This window comes from Cucumis sativus, unplaced genomic scaffold (assembly GCF_000004075.3).
Source record: "Cucumis sativus cultivar 9930 unplaced genomic scaffold, Cucumber_9930_V3 scaffold66, whole genome shotgun sequence".
Taxonomy (NCBI): domain Eukaryota; kingdom Viridiplantae; phylum Streptophyta; class Magnoliopsida; order Cucurbitales; family Cucurbitaceae; genus Cucumis; species Cucumis sativus.
The window spans coordinates 55,690-70,794 of record NW_022279559.1 but is presented as its reverse complement, the minus strand read 5'-3'; the positions used below and the strand labels follow the sequence as shown (position 1 = coordinate 70,794).

General features: G+C 33.4%; 3 protein-coding genes across 4 annotated transcripts; 2 read left to right on the top strand and 1 right to left on the bottom strand.

Moving 5' to 3' along the window:
- Positions 1 to 166: 166 nt before the first annotated feature.
- Positions 167 to 1,890, top strand: LOC116406098 (histone H3.3-like). The gene is given in 6 exon segments (XM_031889801.1): positions 167 to 320; positions 799 to 870; positions 974 to 1,050; positions 1,162 to 1,195; positions 1,197 to 1,253; positions 1,348 to 1,890. Coding segments are annotated over 5 exon segments (411 nt in total). The 5' UTR covers positions 167 to 320; the 3' UTR covers positions 1,519 to 1,890.
- Positions 1,891 to 5,169: 3,279 nt separating this feature from the next.
- Positions 5,170 to 7,587, top strand: LOC116406101 (WEB family protein At5g16730, chloroplastic-like). Of its 2 annotated transcripts, none has more exons than XM_031889805.1 (2): positions 5,170 to 5,344; positions 5,575 to 7,587. In XM_031889805.1, the coding sequence occupies exons 1-2, from the start codon at positions 5,309 to 5,311 to the stop codon at positions 7,330 to 7,332; spliced, it is 1,794 nt and encodes a 597-aa protein (XP_031745665.1). In that variant the 5' UTR covers positions 5,170 to 5,308; the 3' UTR covers positions 7,333 to 7,587. The 2 variants fall into 2 exon arrangements, with proteins under 2 accessions (XP_031745665.1, XP_031745666.1); XM_031889806.1 differs by having other exon boundaries at positions 5,177 to 5,344; positions 5,546 to 7,587.
- A 201-nt stretch (positions 7,588 to 7,788) lies between these two features.
- On the bottom strand, positions 7,789 to 13,187 carry LOC116406102 (lanC-like protein GCL1). Its single transcript, XM_031889807.1, has 5 exons — positions 12,881 to 13,187; positions 12,591 to 12,778; positions 10,841 to 10,952; positions 8,807 to 9,277; positions 7,789 to 8,389 (listed from the first exon to the last, which is right to left on the bottom strand). The coding sequence occupies exons 1-5, from the start codon at positions 13,025 to 13,027 to the stop codon at positions 8,048 to 8,050; spliced, it is 1,260 nt and encodes a 419-aa protein (XP_031745667.1). The 5' UTR covers positions 13,028 to 13,187; the 3' UTR covers positions 7,789 to 8,047.
- Positions 13,188 to 15,105: the final 1,918 nt, after the last annotated feature.

Here is a 15,105-nt window from a genome sequence, read left to right as displayed (position 1 = left end):
AAGGAATTGCCACAGATTTATCGCGATTCCAACCAATAGGAAACGAGTATTGTATTCTCACGATCCTCGTCTACCCTTTCACTATCACATCGTGGCCGTTCACTGTACTCGAGAAAACACAACTCAATCCCTCATTTACCGTTAGATTCGTACACCTAAAAAACACACGGATATGCTCTCTTAACCGTTCGATCCTTCAGATTCTTTCTTCTTTTATGACGCTATATATATGCTCTAACTGCACTTATCGTTGAACTTTTGGCTTCTTTGACGAAGAGAAGGATCTGTTCGAGAGAGAAGAACCGCCGTAGCGACTTCAGGTTTGTCTTAATTCTTCTCGCTTTTTTCTTTTCTTCTTTTCTTCTTTCATCATTATTCTGAAATTCGGCCAGGTTTTTAGATTGATTTTCAAGTAGTCAATTTGTTTCCAGATCTTTTTGTTTTCTTCTATGGTTTATTTCTTTGCCGTCGTTCAACGCTCTCAATTTTGTTTCTGGGCTTAGGTTTAGGAGAGATTAGGGCTTTCTGGATCTCCCTGGGTTACATAGTTCGGATGCCTTTTCGAATTTCTCCCGTTTGAATGTCTTTAGTGATTTTGTATTGTATGTTTTTTAGTTTATGAGTGCATGCGATTAGGAAATAGATTTGGGTATTAATTAGATAGGAGGATTTGTGTGGTAGTGCCGTTCGACTTTCTGAAATCTCGTGTAGGCGTTCTGTAAAGATTCCTAGAATGAAAATTGTGTTGGATGATGTCGAATTGTGATTGAGTTGGAGTTGGGGTTTGTTTTTCTGTAGATGGCTCGTACCAAGCAAACTGCCCGTAAGTCTACTGGAGGAAAGGCTCCAAGGAAACAGTTGGCTACAAAGGTTTGTTCAAGTTTTTTTTGCTTGAAATTTTGTGGATGAGTTGATTTGATTTTTCTCGAGTTTTCTATTTATTTATGCATTTTTTTGTTTCTGAATTTTGTAGGCTGCTCGTAAGTCCGCCCCAACCACCGGAGGAGTGAAGAAGCCACACAGATACCGTCCTGGAACTGTTGCTCTTCGGTAAGATTGTGCACGGTTTAATTCCTTTAGGTTTCCGCTTTAGTAGGTGGAAATTGTTCAATTGGTTTGAGCAAAGGTAATAACTTTTTGGCTCCTTGTGGATCCGTGCAGTGAAATCCGTAAGTACCAGAAGAGTACTGAGCTTTTTGATCAGGAAGTTGCCCTTCCAGAGGTTGGTCCGTGAAATTGCCCAGGACTTTAAGGTTTGTTGCAACCTCTTTCATTACCTGCTTTGAGATATGTTCTTGGGTTTGATGATAGATCAAAGCTGATGTATAAAATTGCATTGTGTTGCAGACTGATCTGCGTTTCCAGAGCCATGCTGTTCTTGCATTGCAAGAGGCAGCCGAGGCTTACCTTGTTGGATTGTTCGAGGACACCAATCTCTGCGCCATTCATGCAAAGCGTGTGACGATAATGCCCAAAGATATCCAGTTGGCTCGGAGAATCCGAGGTGAACGTGCTTAGAAGATGTTGTATTGTTGTTTGGTGAATGGTATTGGCTGCAAAGGAGGTGATCAAAAGACCTAATTGATGATGATGATGAAGGGATGATGATGGGGGTGGTTCTTATTTTTGTTTTTAGCAAGGGTTGGTAGATAGTTTTATACTAGAAAACTTGTAGTGAATATGGTAAAAAAGGCATAATGCTTTTGGTTGTGCATGTTAATGTTTAGTTGTGGATGATTTTGTTTTTTGTTCTTTTAAAAAGGATGGAGGAGCTTAATTCTGTATTTCCATTGATGAATTGTGTTTTTGGGGTATTGCAGCCAAACTAATATTTGTTGGATAACCTAAACCTATCATATCTAATTTGTAGTTCAGATTTGTCTCGATTCATCATTTTTTTCCCACCTGCTAATGTGTGGTTTCATGTTTATGTTCCTTTATGCAACGTAATTCTTCCTGCAATTTGATATGGTGTGCTGTTGTTTTATCTTCGCCTTCATCCCTAAATCTATAATTCGTTCTTATCATTTGGCTACTATCCTCGACTTTTTAAATCAGCTGCACGTGTGGTTTATGCTATGTTCATGATATAAAAATGTTGTAGAGTGAAGGGACATCAGATCATTGCTATATTTACTGGCTTTATGATTTTGCCTAAAAGATGAATCCATTCAGAACCCGCACTTGTTCTCTTCATTCTTATACCATTTCTCTCATCATTCCAAGTTTTCATTTGGGTTTTGAAAGTTAATTTTGTCACTGCGATAATTATATATATCTTCGGGTGAAAAGCTTCTAATTTTTCTTTGCTAAACTGATGTTTTCATTCTCTAAAACAACTCAAGCCTAAAATACATTTCTTAGTAATGTCACTCTTAAAGGTAACAAATCAAAATAAAGAAGCCCCACTCTCACCCTTCATCAAACGTCAATAAGATGGAGAATGGTGGGTCGTTCTATTAGAAAAAGCCTATGAGAAAGAACTAAGCGCAGCCATCCTGATTCACGAACACCCAAATTCTCCATTCAGGTTCAACTAGTTTCAACAGGGCCATATTGCCTCCATTTCATCTGTCGAAGATAGTCGAGCATTCCCTAGATCTCACGAACAGCAGCCTCGTTATTTTCTCTCTTCTCTGCAATACATTGGTGTTTACAGGGAAGATTTATTCAGGATACTGCACCCTTAATCCCCATCTCAGAGTAATCTCTCACGACATTCTCATTCATACCTTCACTAATTTTAAATTCAACCAACTAATCCTCCTCCCATGGGACTATCAGAGCAAAAGAGATCACTAAAATATTTGGCCAAAGCATTTTCAAGCTCTTTTTAATTGTATCTAATGGATCAAAATTATTTATATTCATTGAATTCATGTAAAGATTTTAACTTCTATCCTTTTGATCGAGTAATGTTTTAGTCGTTGCTATTGGAGAAAAAGAACGAAAAAACTTTGAATTGTTTTCTTCAAAGTCAAATTGTTGAGAAGAATTAGTCTATATTGACAACAATTCTTATATGTGTACCTATATTATTTAAATAGTTGAACTATAAACAAGCTCTAAATGTCACTTTACAACAAGACCATTGAATTAAAACGAACCAAAAAAAGGAAAAAACAACAACAAATTAAGAAATTGAGAACTGATAAATGGAATAAACGTTTTGGTGATCAAAGATGGTTCCTTTGAAAGAAGAAAATTCCTTATTGCAGCCTTGAAAAGTTCTTCCTTCCATTTGATAATATAAATAAATCGTTTTCTCCCTACTTAACAATACCATTCTTTGCAGCCCAACTTGAATCTTTTTTCTTCTAAACAAACCTTTATTTTAATTTGTAATTAAAAATTTGACGCAACTCTTTTATTTATTCTCTGCATATGGTTCAAAATATGCGTGAAAAGTGAGAAATTTGAACCTTTGATTTAGACTACGTTTTGACTTGTTAATGATTCTTTCACCTATAAATTCATTTAAAAGTTTAGGTTCTTTTTGCTTTTAGCAAAATATCGTTTCAAATGTTTAACTTTTAAAATTTTTAACAATACTGTGATATTTCAAAAAGTGTTAAAAAAACCATCATTTATCGTTTGTATAAGAACATAGACATAAAAATTATTGTAAACGACAACTTTTTAAATATTTTGGTTAATTATACTATGTTTGAAAACGATAAAAAAGAATTAGTAATACAAAATAAGTAATTTGAACTTCTTAAAGTTGAATTATTTAGGTAACCGTACCATAGTTGAAAAAAATAGGAAAATTGTCAAAAATAGAGCATTTGACAAAATATTTACACCCAATCTGAAAAAAATCGAACCGTAATAAATTTTGTATTTGAGTGGTTTTGTTCTATGAGCCCTAAATAACTCGTCAAACTTTTCTATTTTTGAAAAACCATCTTTTCCAAATTTAAAGATATTATTCAAAATATTTTGTAACTGTCTTTATATAAATATGTTGAAAATATTCACAAATGATAACTTATCTTTAAAATTAATCTTGATTTATCCTTAATTTTAAGAAAATTATTATGTTTAACAAATCTTTTAAAAATATTTAAAAATGTATTAAAATAAATTTATCCATAAACGATAAATATATCTTGATTAATAATTAAATAATTAAATGACAATAGTACAATGTTATATTTGTAAATATTTTAGTTTTTTCATACTTTAATTTTATAATATATTCTATGGACATATGGATGGAAACATATACACATATATACGTATATACACAATCGGCTCAAATAAAGAAAAAGAAAATTAGTTAAACGGCCGTTAGATGTTGCCATCTAACCACCACTCTCTGCCGACCGGCCGCTTCCATCTATATATATATAATTATAATTTTTTACGATATCTTATTTCCATTCCAATTTTCTCAATCCAAAGATTCATAAAAAATTATGTCTTCAGCTTACACATACCTCTATCGACTTCACGACATAACATCTTTGACACTACAACATTTTGATAGTAAAAAAAAAAAGTGTATTGGTTAAACATAGACATAATTAGCCACCATAAAATTAAATTCTTCTTTTTCTTAGTTTTTCATTTTTTTATCGAACTTTCCAATCACTAAGAATAGTTCTCTTAAAATTTTATTTTGGTGTGTGTACTTTGAAGTCTAATCCGTTTTAGTTTATGATCAATTTGATTTTTGTATTGGATTTAAATAAACAATGTGTTAATTATTCACATATTACCCACAATTTTTATACGTTTCTTTTATATAAAAAAATAAAGATAGAGACAAATATATAAATAAAATTGAGGAATTTGTGAAAATAGTAGATTTTACAAAATATTTACAACTTATAACAAATTAAATTCACAGGTGATATAATAGAATCTAAAATTTTACTAAATTTTTTTAATTTATTTTGATATTTTTTAAAAATGTTTGGAACTTTATTTATAAATATTTATTATCAATAAAATTGAAATTTTAGTGTTAGATTTTAATTTGTATTTGTATTTTAAAACCATAATCCATGCAACTACCAAAGTAGTTTTATAGTTAAAAAAGTAATAAAAGAAAAAGGCAAAATGGACATCGTCAAATCCAATGGCTAATTGATTAACATAATTTTAAACATTTCATGAAATCGACAAAGATCGAATGAAACCCATTGATTCCTTTAATGGAACATCCGCCATCTTCGGACTTTCCTTCATTCTCAAACCTCTCTTCTCTTTTCTTCTCTCTCTAAATTCATCTTCTACTGATCTTCTTTTTCTTTCTCCAAAAAACCAAAAATTACAAACACTTCGTTTTCGTTTTTTCTCAATGGAATTGCGTGTTCTTCCAACTTACTCTGATTCTGTAAGTTTCTCTCTCTCTTTCCTCTCTAATTGACCCTTTCTGCTTCATCTTCTTCTTCAATTTTTCATTCTTTTTGTTATATTAAAAACAATGTTTCCATAGTTATAGAAACTGGGTTTTGCTTTTGTTTGTTGGGGTCAGTTGTGTTTTGTGTTTTTTCTTTCCTTTCTTTTTCCTTAAAAACAGAGGATTTGATCGTAGTTTATGAAATACATCAACCAATGGAGAAGGTAGGTATGAAATTCAATGTGGAAGAAGATGATTCAACAGAGCTTCCAAAGTTTAAAGATGTGAAGAAAATGGCGAATGAGATCAATACAAAGCTTAATTCTGAGTTGGAATCGAGAAACAAAGAGTCCGCCGTAGGAAAGGCTGAGGGATTGGAATCTGTGAAGAGAAACAAAAACTCCGCCGTGGAAAAGGCTGAGGGATTGAAATCTGTGAAGAGAAACAAAGACTCCGCCGTGGAAAATGCTGAGGGATTAAAGCTTCAATTGGCAGAGAAAACAGAGCAGCTCTCTGTTTTGAAAAATTCTGAACTACAAACAGAATCAAGAATCGAAGAACTGGAGAAAAAGTACCGAATTTCCAAAGAATCAGAGGAGAAAACAAAGGATTTAATATTAGCACAAACAGAACAGCTAGAACAAGCAAAGGTTTCCCTCGAAGAGTCAAAGCTAGAAATCCAATCCCTTCATGAAAAGCTCCAAAAATGTTCTTCCAACACCAATAATGACAACCACAACATTCCAGGAAACCACGAATTCGAAAGCCTAAAATTCGAGCTCGAATCGACGAAACAAAATCTGGCTCTGCTAAAAAACGAGCTAAAGTTAGCCACAGAAGCAGAGGAAAACAACAAGAAGGCCATGGATGATCTAGCTATGGCATTAAAAGAAGTAGCAACAGAAGCCAATCATTTCAAAGGAAAATACAGCACAAGTGAAGAGGAATTAAAGCAAAGAAAGGAAGAAACAGAGAACTTGAGAACAACATTGAAAACCATAGAAGAAAAGAACAAAACTCTGTTACAAGAGGCAAGAAAAGAGGCTGATTTATACAAAAGCACAGTAGATAGGCTGAGATTAGAAGCAGAAGAATCTCTATTAGCATGGAGTGGAAGAGAAACAAGCTTAGTGGATTGTATAAGAAGAGCTGAAGATGACAGATACAATGCGCAACAAGAGAATCGCCGCTTAATGGATTCGCTGAGGCTAGCCGATCTCAAGAACATGACATCAAAAGAAGAGATCAAGAAATTAAGAGACATTCTAAAACAAGCCTTAAATGAAGCTACTGTGGCCAAGGAAGCTGCAGGAATTGCAATAGAGGAGAATTCACAGCTAAAAGATTGTTTAGTCGAGAAGGAAAATGCATTGGATTTTGTTAGCACTGAGAATGAGACTCTAAAAGTCAGCCAAGCTTCAGCTCTAGAGGAGATTAAGGAGTTGAAGCAATTGCTAGAAGAAGCAACCAAGAAAGAAGGGAACGGTAAAGAGGAAAGCAAGAGCAAAGAGGAGAACAAGAGCAAAGAGGAGAGCAAGAACAAAGAAGAAGGAAAAGAGCAAGTGGAGATGACGAAATCAAAACCGCCGTTGAGTCCAAGTCCAAATCAGAATCCAAGTCCGAGTCCAGCCGAGAAGGAGGATACATTTGGGAAAAGGTTAGGGAAAGCTTTCAGTTTTAGTTTCTTGGAGTTGAGAATCTCACCACAGAAGAAGGAGGTGGAAGAAGAAGCAGAAGATGAAGAGCCTGAAATGGAGGAGACGCTTAAAGGGTCCATTTTTGACGAGAATGTTGATTCACCTGGTTCGGCAAGGCTGCACGAGAGGAGGCCATCGTTGTCTCAGTATAGTGAAGATGGGGAGCTGATGCATTTTGATGGTGAGGATCTGGATCAGTTGGAAGAAGGGAATTTGGATGAGTTAGAAGGAGATAGGAATTCAAGGAAGAAGAAGGCATTGATAAGGAGATTTGGGATCTTTTGATGAGGAGGAGGAGCTTTCAACAGAAAGAAGGAACAATCACCTGAGTGAAGTTTTTGTGATGTTAATGCAGTTTTGATTTTTTTTTTTTTTTTTTCTTTTGATCTTTTTGTAAAACTGTAAATTCATACAAGTAGTTTACATTGTGTATTTATGTGGTTTTTCTTCTTTTTTCTTTTTGGTGCCTAAAGATGTCTTCTTCTTCAATCAAATGAGAATAGTTTGTGTTAGCTGGTTTCAAGATATTCCAGTTCCCTACACTATCCGATGAAAGAAATTATAGCTAAAATTATAAAAACTGAAGAAACTCGTTTTGAACAGAGTGTTCCTCTTTTTAAAAAAATGTGAGAATCAATAGGCTCTTCCATAGTTCCCACGTATCAAATGTTAACCTACCTTTTATAATTAAACAATCACCACGACAGAGAATTAACAGTGAGTTCTCTTTTAATCAATTAATTTTTTTTTTTATTCAAGCACGTGAAATGTGATTTCAAACTTCAAGGTCAAGAAATCAACACCCCTGCCTTGACTTGTTTTCATTCTTGAAAACCCAATTCTAGAACTTCAATTGGTGTGTTATCGTAACACATCTTAGGCACTGTACAATTGATTATTAACGAGTCCATCACACCAAAAGATCCAAACATCAAGACATCAGTGGAATAATATACACAACTTCATACTCCAAGGGGGATGCTTTTGAGTTGAGCTTCAACTATAATTCATAACCTGGGAACCTTGACTTCTCAGGTTCAAGCAAATCGAACCAAAGGCATGCAGTTCCAGCTAGTCCATGGAAAAGAGAGAAAAGACGGTCGCCTCCAACCTGGTTTTGGGTAGCAACAAGCTTGCTAGCATTATGATACAGGTAGGTTCCAAATGCTCTGGCTCTTTCTTCATAGACACTCTCTCCGGTAAGGCGATAAAGGGAAAGAAAGGCATATGCATTGCCGGCAACACCGTCAGCAAGTCCAACTTCCTTTACCAATCCATTTTTCCATACTACTTCCCCTGCTTCAATTGCAGCGTCCCTGAACTCCCTGTCTTCATGGAAAACCTGAAATTCGAGTAAAATCAGAACTCCTGTAACCACCTTATGTATTTCATTCAGGAATGTAAGTCTTTACTATGCAGTTTATGATAGAAAAATAAAGATCCCAGATTGAAGTTATTAAATTAATCCAACCCTTTCCCAGTGAAGCTTAACCTTAATCGCTGTGGTCTATGGTTGACAACAAATCTGAAAATTTCTTAAAACATCAAGGCCAAGAACTTCTTTCCTAGTAAACATGATTTCGTGATTTTTGTTTTATATGTGTTCCACTGGATAAACAAGACTAAGAAATCTGCCTCACCCCTACACTGAACAACAAAAAGATACTAGAACCTCCATGCCTAATAGAAGGACGATATTGAAGTCGAAAGATGAGCATTGAGCCACATTAAAAAGTTAGACACGAAAGAATGAACCAACCTGTGAAGCCTTGCAGAGGGTAATGCCAATGCCAGTGGCCCCATGAGACCATTGCACTAATTTGTCCCTTGGGCTGCCTTCACTTGAGGGATAGTTACCGCTGTGTGGAAATCTTTTGCTCATCAAATATCTCAACGTCCCCTTAACATCATCAGTGTCCTCTTTTGAAAGTGGGAAATGCAAAAGTACTTGCAAGATACCAGCCAGGCCGTTGGCTGCACCATAATATCTCGTCCCATGCCATCTGAACATCAAAGGGCAGTCTGGGTTGTCGGATGCACCCGCCCTGCCACCCGCTAAAACAGCATCAACTACGGACATGAGAAGATCATGAGGTATTCTCTGCTCTCCAAGATGCTTATTAATGAATAAGGCAGCCCATAAGAACCCAGCTCGCCCATACAGGAGATCATATGACATTCCAAAACCTCCTTCTTCAGGTCCAATAGGGAGTGCTTTCTCTTCTGCTGCCTGTTATAAAAGGTTATAGGACATTTTAAGACACTCTCGTACCTTATATTTGTTTCTTTTTCTCTCGTTTTAGTTATAAGCATAGATTTAGCTACACTCTTCTTTCTTGTACTCCAAAGTTTCACATGAAATATAAAATAAAATATCAAGAGTAATTTTGTCTTCTTCAGCTTTAATTTTGATATGCATATACGCAAACCACCAAAGACGGTAAACATGGAGAGCACTTGTTTTGAAACATCATAAACAGTAAATAAGAAACTGAGAATCCAATGGATTGCCATTTTATGCCTAGGCTTCTTAAATAGTAATAATAATAATAATAATAATAATAATAGTAATTGTGAAGTGTTTTTTTGTTTTAACCAAATTCTTGGTGGTACCTTTTTAAGATTTTTACCTTTTATCTTTAGAGTTCAAACACTTTTAGATATCCATCGTCTGTTTGAAAATTGTATTTTCATTCTCTGTTCAACTCAGTTTCTTGTTCAGACTTCTTGAATTCTTAAAGCTTATATATGGAGCTGATTAAGAATTCAGTTACACGTAATTTCTGAATAAACATCGTCTACAAGCTATCGAAACTTATTTCCTACCCCAAACTTGCCAAGAATGATAAATTACTCCTTTACCGATTTGCTGTGGCTCAGTACAACTGTGTTAATAGGTGACATATGGGAGGTTTTTTAAAAGATTTTTACTAGGGGTGAACAAGAAAACCGCCCAAACCGAAATAATTGTCAAAACCAAACCTTACTCGCAATTTTCAGGTGTCCAACTAATATCCACTGGTTATAAACAAAACATGTCAATTTAATGCAGTGCCAATTTCCAGTGAGAGTTGGCTCGGTGGTGCTAAATTTTCAGATACTACCTATTGGTGTTAGGGAATTAAAGTAGCTGAATATATTTAGGCATATTACATCTTCGACCAAGAAGTTTGAGATTTAAACTAAACCAAATGTTCCAAGTGGTTTTAATCTTGTTGGTATAGCGCTGATGAGACATGCAAGATCTTAAACAACACAATGTTCCAGATATGCAACTCCATATCTGGAACAGGTCTCCTACGTGACAATGTTCAAAGGACCAAAGAACGAGAAGTTTGGATAAGAAAAAAAAAAGGAAAGGAAAGAAGAAGAAAATAGGCAGGCAGTGTGAAGGAGAGTGAAAAGAGAAAAAGGAAAACATATATAAAGAAAAAAAAAATTTCCAATTTGAAGAGAACAATAATTGATATATCTTTCCTAAACAACTTTAAAAAAATATTTAACTGATATCAGCCCAAGAGAGCATAACTCAACTGACATAACCACAAAGTTTGTGGTTTGAATCCCCCACCTATAGTACTTGAAAAGAAAATATGTTTAGTAAGTCAACTTCAAGAACTAACCAAGACCAAAAAAGTTCAAATATCAAGTTTAAAAACTAATGATCCAAATGCAACCAAATATAAACCTAGGCCTGCATACCGAGAAATATAACTTTATTTATTTATATGAGAGAAAAATGTAACTTCATAATTTTAACATATAATTAGACCAGCAAAAGTGGAGACCAGACCTTAAGAAAAAGATTGAAGAAGAAGTCAAGCTTTTGAGGGTCCCTCATGTAATGAGATACCACGGCGCCAAGAGCATAAACTCCTCCTCTACCACAAAGAAAAGTCAAGTGCCTGCCCATACCAAAGTAACAAAATATTCAATTATTTCACATCAAACTCTTCCAAGAACTATATGGTCCACATTCTTTCCAAGTGATATATTAACTAAAAAGAACATATGCCTAAAACCAATAATTTCTCCTTTTAAAAAGGAAACAACAACAATAATAAATAAGCATTAACTTCTATCCCATACTTCCAATACCTATTTTCTTTTCTTTATTTATTTCTTTTAGCAAAACAGTTACTAATTACCCATCATCTCTCAGATGTCAGGAAGGTAATATCTTCATGAAAAATTATCGCGTACAATTTTATTGATTTTGTATTTATAAGTCCTTATACCTCTGCAATGTGAAACTTTAAGGTTCCATTAGAAACAAAATCCAAAGGTACATATAATAGACCAATTATCAAAAGGACTTAAAGTTTTGAAAGGACTTATTATGCTTCAAATACCTACTAAATACTTTTGAAAGCTTACGAACTAAACTAAGAACTTAACCGGGAGGTTAATACTATAAATTTCATCATTATATTTTTTAAGAAATGAAGATTATGAAAACAAAATTCATAAGAACTGCCCCACCTTATATAATATCATGTCTCAAAATACGATTTTATTTCACTCATTAATCATTCAACAAAATTTCGCCAAAAACAGAAAGAAATCATGAGAAAAAAGAAGACTACTTTTTAGTAGTACACTTTCTGCTTTTCAAAGTGGGTTTGAGGAGCAGATAATTTAAAATCAAGGGGAAAAATAATTCCAGAGGCCTGGTCATGAGATATTTTTTATATGACAAAAGAAGTTTGTCTCTTTTGAAATTTTTCTGAAAACTCAATATTTGTGGCACTCGTTTTTTTGCTCTATTTTATTATATGATGATTTTTATTATTTTAATCACAAACAGGTCTAACTGGGTCCAGAAGCTTTGTGGAAATATTAAAAAAAAATTATCTAATCACATATTCCGTTGCTATCTGAGTTTTCTTTTTTTAATTACTTTATATATTTTTTTGGAACAATTTTATTAGTTAGTACAAACGGAGAGAATTTTAAAGAAAGATGATTTTACTTTATCGGAAAAACTCACTCTTCATTGCTAGCCAAGAGGTGTCATCGCTTGATGGGAAAACTAAAAGATAATGCATTGACACATGACAATTCATGGTTGGCCCAGGTGTAAAAATGCAAGAACAACTCCATAATAAATTGGAGCCAAATTGTACCACAAAAACTAACCCTTATACTAAAAAAATCAAAAAGTTCAATGGTCGATAGTAGATCTAACAATTTTATGGAAGGGCTGTACAGAATTGAGAAAGTTAACTAAGTAATAACATCCAAATCCTATAAAACACTGCAAAATCCTATTATAATCAGATTTTTTTAAAAGTAAAAATGGATTTAAAATCACTTTGAATTTTCAAAAAAAAAAAAAAAAAAAACCATTTCCTATGAAATTCATTTTAGATTATCAAAGGAAAAACTAAATTTAGGTAAAACGAAAAACTGGAAACAAAAACTTGAATTTTGGACGTCTATTTTATGAACTTCACGTTTTAAATTTTATGATTGGAAAGGCAACAAACCAAATAAATCATATCATTGGATAGAGAAAGGGAAAGCAAAAGTCACATGATCACCTGTGAGAGGCACGTGCTAGAACCGTACATTTATCTACAATATCAGAACACAATACCAAGTCCTGGTGGTTTCCGGTGGCCTCGTACGATCTCAGGCAAGTTACCGCCGTCCCAAGTAAGCCGTTATACACCGTCGGATCAACTCCAATATCCGCGTTACCTCTCTGTTTCCAAGTAAGCTCCACAACCTAACAAAATTTCAACAGCAGAGAGAAAAAAAACCAGTGTAATCAACACCGTTTCCATGAACGCTTGGGAGCTCGAGAAAAGAAAAAAAAGGTAAAACAAACCTGATTCTTGAAAGAGACGGCTGCAGAGAGAAAGGTTTGAGAAGGAAGAAGAATAGTGTTGGGTGGAATAATCTGGATTATTCCTCCTCCTCCACCACCTTCTTCTCGATCTTCCTGAGATGAAGCGAGGTGGAGGAGGGAAGACATTAGTGTAAGAAGAAGGAATTGAAATGAAATCTGGAGAGGGAGGGAGAGGGTAGTGAGTTGTGTTTTGGAGTGATGGTGTTAAAAGGGAAAATCAATGGCGGTTGGGGAGAGCATAAACGGTGGGTCGGGATTGCAAGTGTGAAACACGCGCTTTTACGAATAATAAATTGAATTATTATTTCCGTAGACACACGCGAATGACGTTTGTTGTTTTAGTTTTTCTAAAAGAAAGAAAGAAAATAAACAAATTATAATTATAATTTTCGAAAAGCAAAGAAACAACGTGGGGAGCTCTCTTTATTGTAATCGATGGTGTTATTGAACAATGGTGTACTACAAATACAGTATTCATGAGTTGAGTTGAAAGATTTTTAGGTTCAACTTGCTTGCTTGGACACTAAATTTTGTGGATCAAAATAATATTTATTAAAACATAAATAGAATTAAACTCGATTGTTTCTTACAAATTTTATTGAGTTTGGTTGGATCAAGTTACTCGATTATTTATTTAAATTTTAGTTTTAGAAAAAAATTGATTTTAAATTTATTTTCGAACAGTTAAAAAACTATATTTAGGAGTTTTTGGATAAATATTAATGGAATTAAATAATATTTAAGTTTGGATTTGAATTTGGGTTATTTTAGTGAACTATCAATCCAATCTGTAAGATTTTTGTTTATTTGAACCAAATCTAATCTAGATGAGTCAATAACCTAATCCCAACTACACATAATGCATTGGATCTTTTCTGATTATTGAATTTTTTGAACACCTTTAATGTCTTGGACTATTAAGCACATAATATTGTGCCTTATGCCTTTTTTTATTTACGTTAAAGGAATCATACAACAAAAAAGATCAAACTAAGGAATTACATTAATGTTAAAGGAATCATACAACAAAAAGATCAAATTAAGGAATTACATTAAAAGGCACACGTGAAACAAAAACTACCTAGGATAAGGAGAGTAAAGAAGAGAATCACCTAATACTTTATACACCAAAGAGTATGCTAGAACATTATTAGAATAATACCAGCATCACCTCACCTAACTTAATCGTATTTGACTTTTTTGTTTCGTTAACGAAAGAAAAAACTACAATGAGTTACAAAGAGACATCATTCACTGTATTAATAACCTCTAAACAATTTGATTCCATAACGAGAAGTTGAACATTAATAGAGTCAATATACAATCAAAATTTTTACAAATAGCTATCACTTCGAGCATCTTGACTTAATTGTATCCGAATAAAATTTAGATTAGCTATATGAATACGACCCTAACATACTTACAACACGCATGCAACCCAACTAAACTCGCTAATTCAATCAACAAGTCTTATTTTGATTAAAATTTATAGTTAAACAAAATCAATAAAAAAAAACTTTTTTAAAAGAATTAAACATTAAATGAAACCAATAAATTAAGATTCTCTTTTTTAAAAAAATATTTTTCTATAAAAGCCGTATTTATATGCTTAAATTCCAAAAATCAAATAATTTCTTTCTGCCATGACTGCTCATTTATGTTCATATTGGAATTAAATTTATAAATAAAGTTAATTTTGTACATAGGACCCACACGTACTCCTATGCACATAAAGAATGGATAAATACCACAAAAAAATATAAATGTACGTCTAGGAAAATGAAAGCAAAGTATATATATATAAAAAATATCAAGCATATAATATATACTCCGTAAGCTTAACACTTTCAAGAATCTTAAAAAATTGAATATTACAAAGTTTAAATAAAAAAGTGTTTTAAGTAAGAAAAAGAAAAAGAAAAGGTTTAAGATGCTTTTTATGGGTTTGGATTGAATTTCTAGTTGAAAAATTGTTAAGGTTTATCCAAACCCCTTCAAAGTGAACCATGTGTGTTACCAAACATATTCATTAAGTTAAATTATTAATCTATGAACCTTTAGATTACCAAACTAAGCTAAGCTCAGGGATTATTAACATAATCCTTTATCCTCAAGGTGTGTGACAAAAAATAAAAAAACAAACAAATAAATAAAAAGGAGGTGTGATTCCATATTCTTCAAACTTAGGCATATTTACAAAGAAA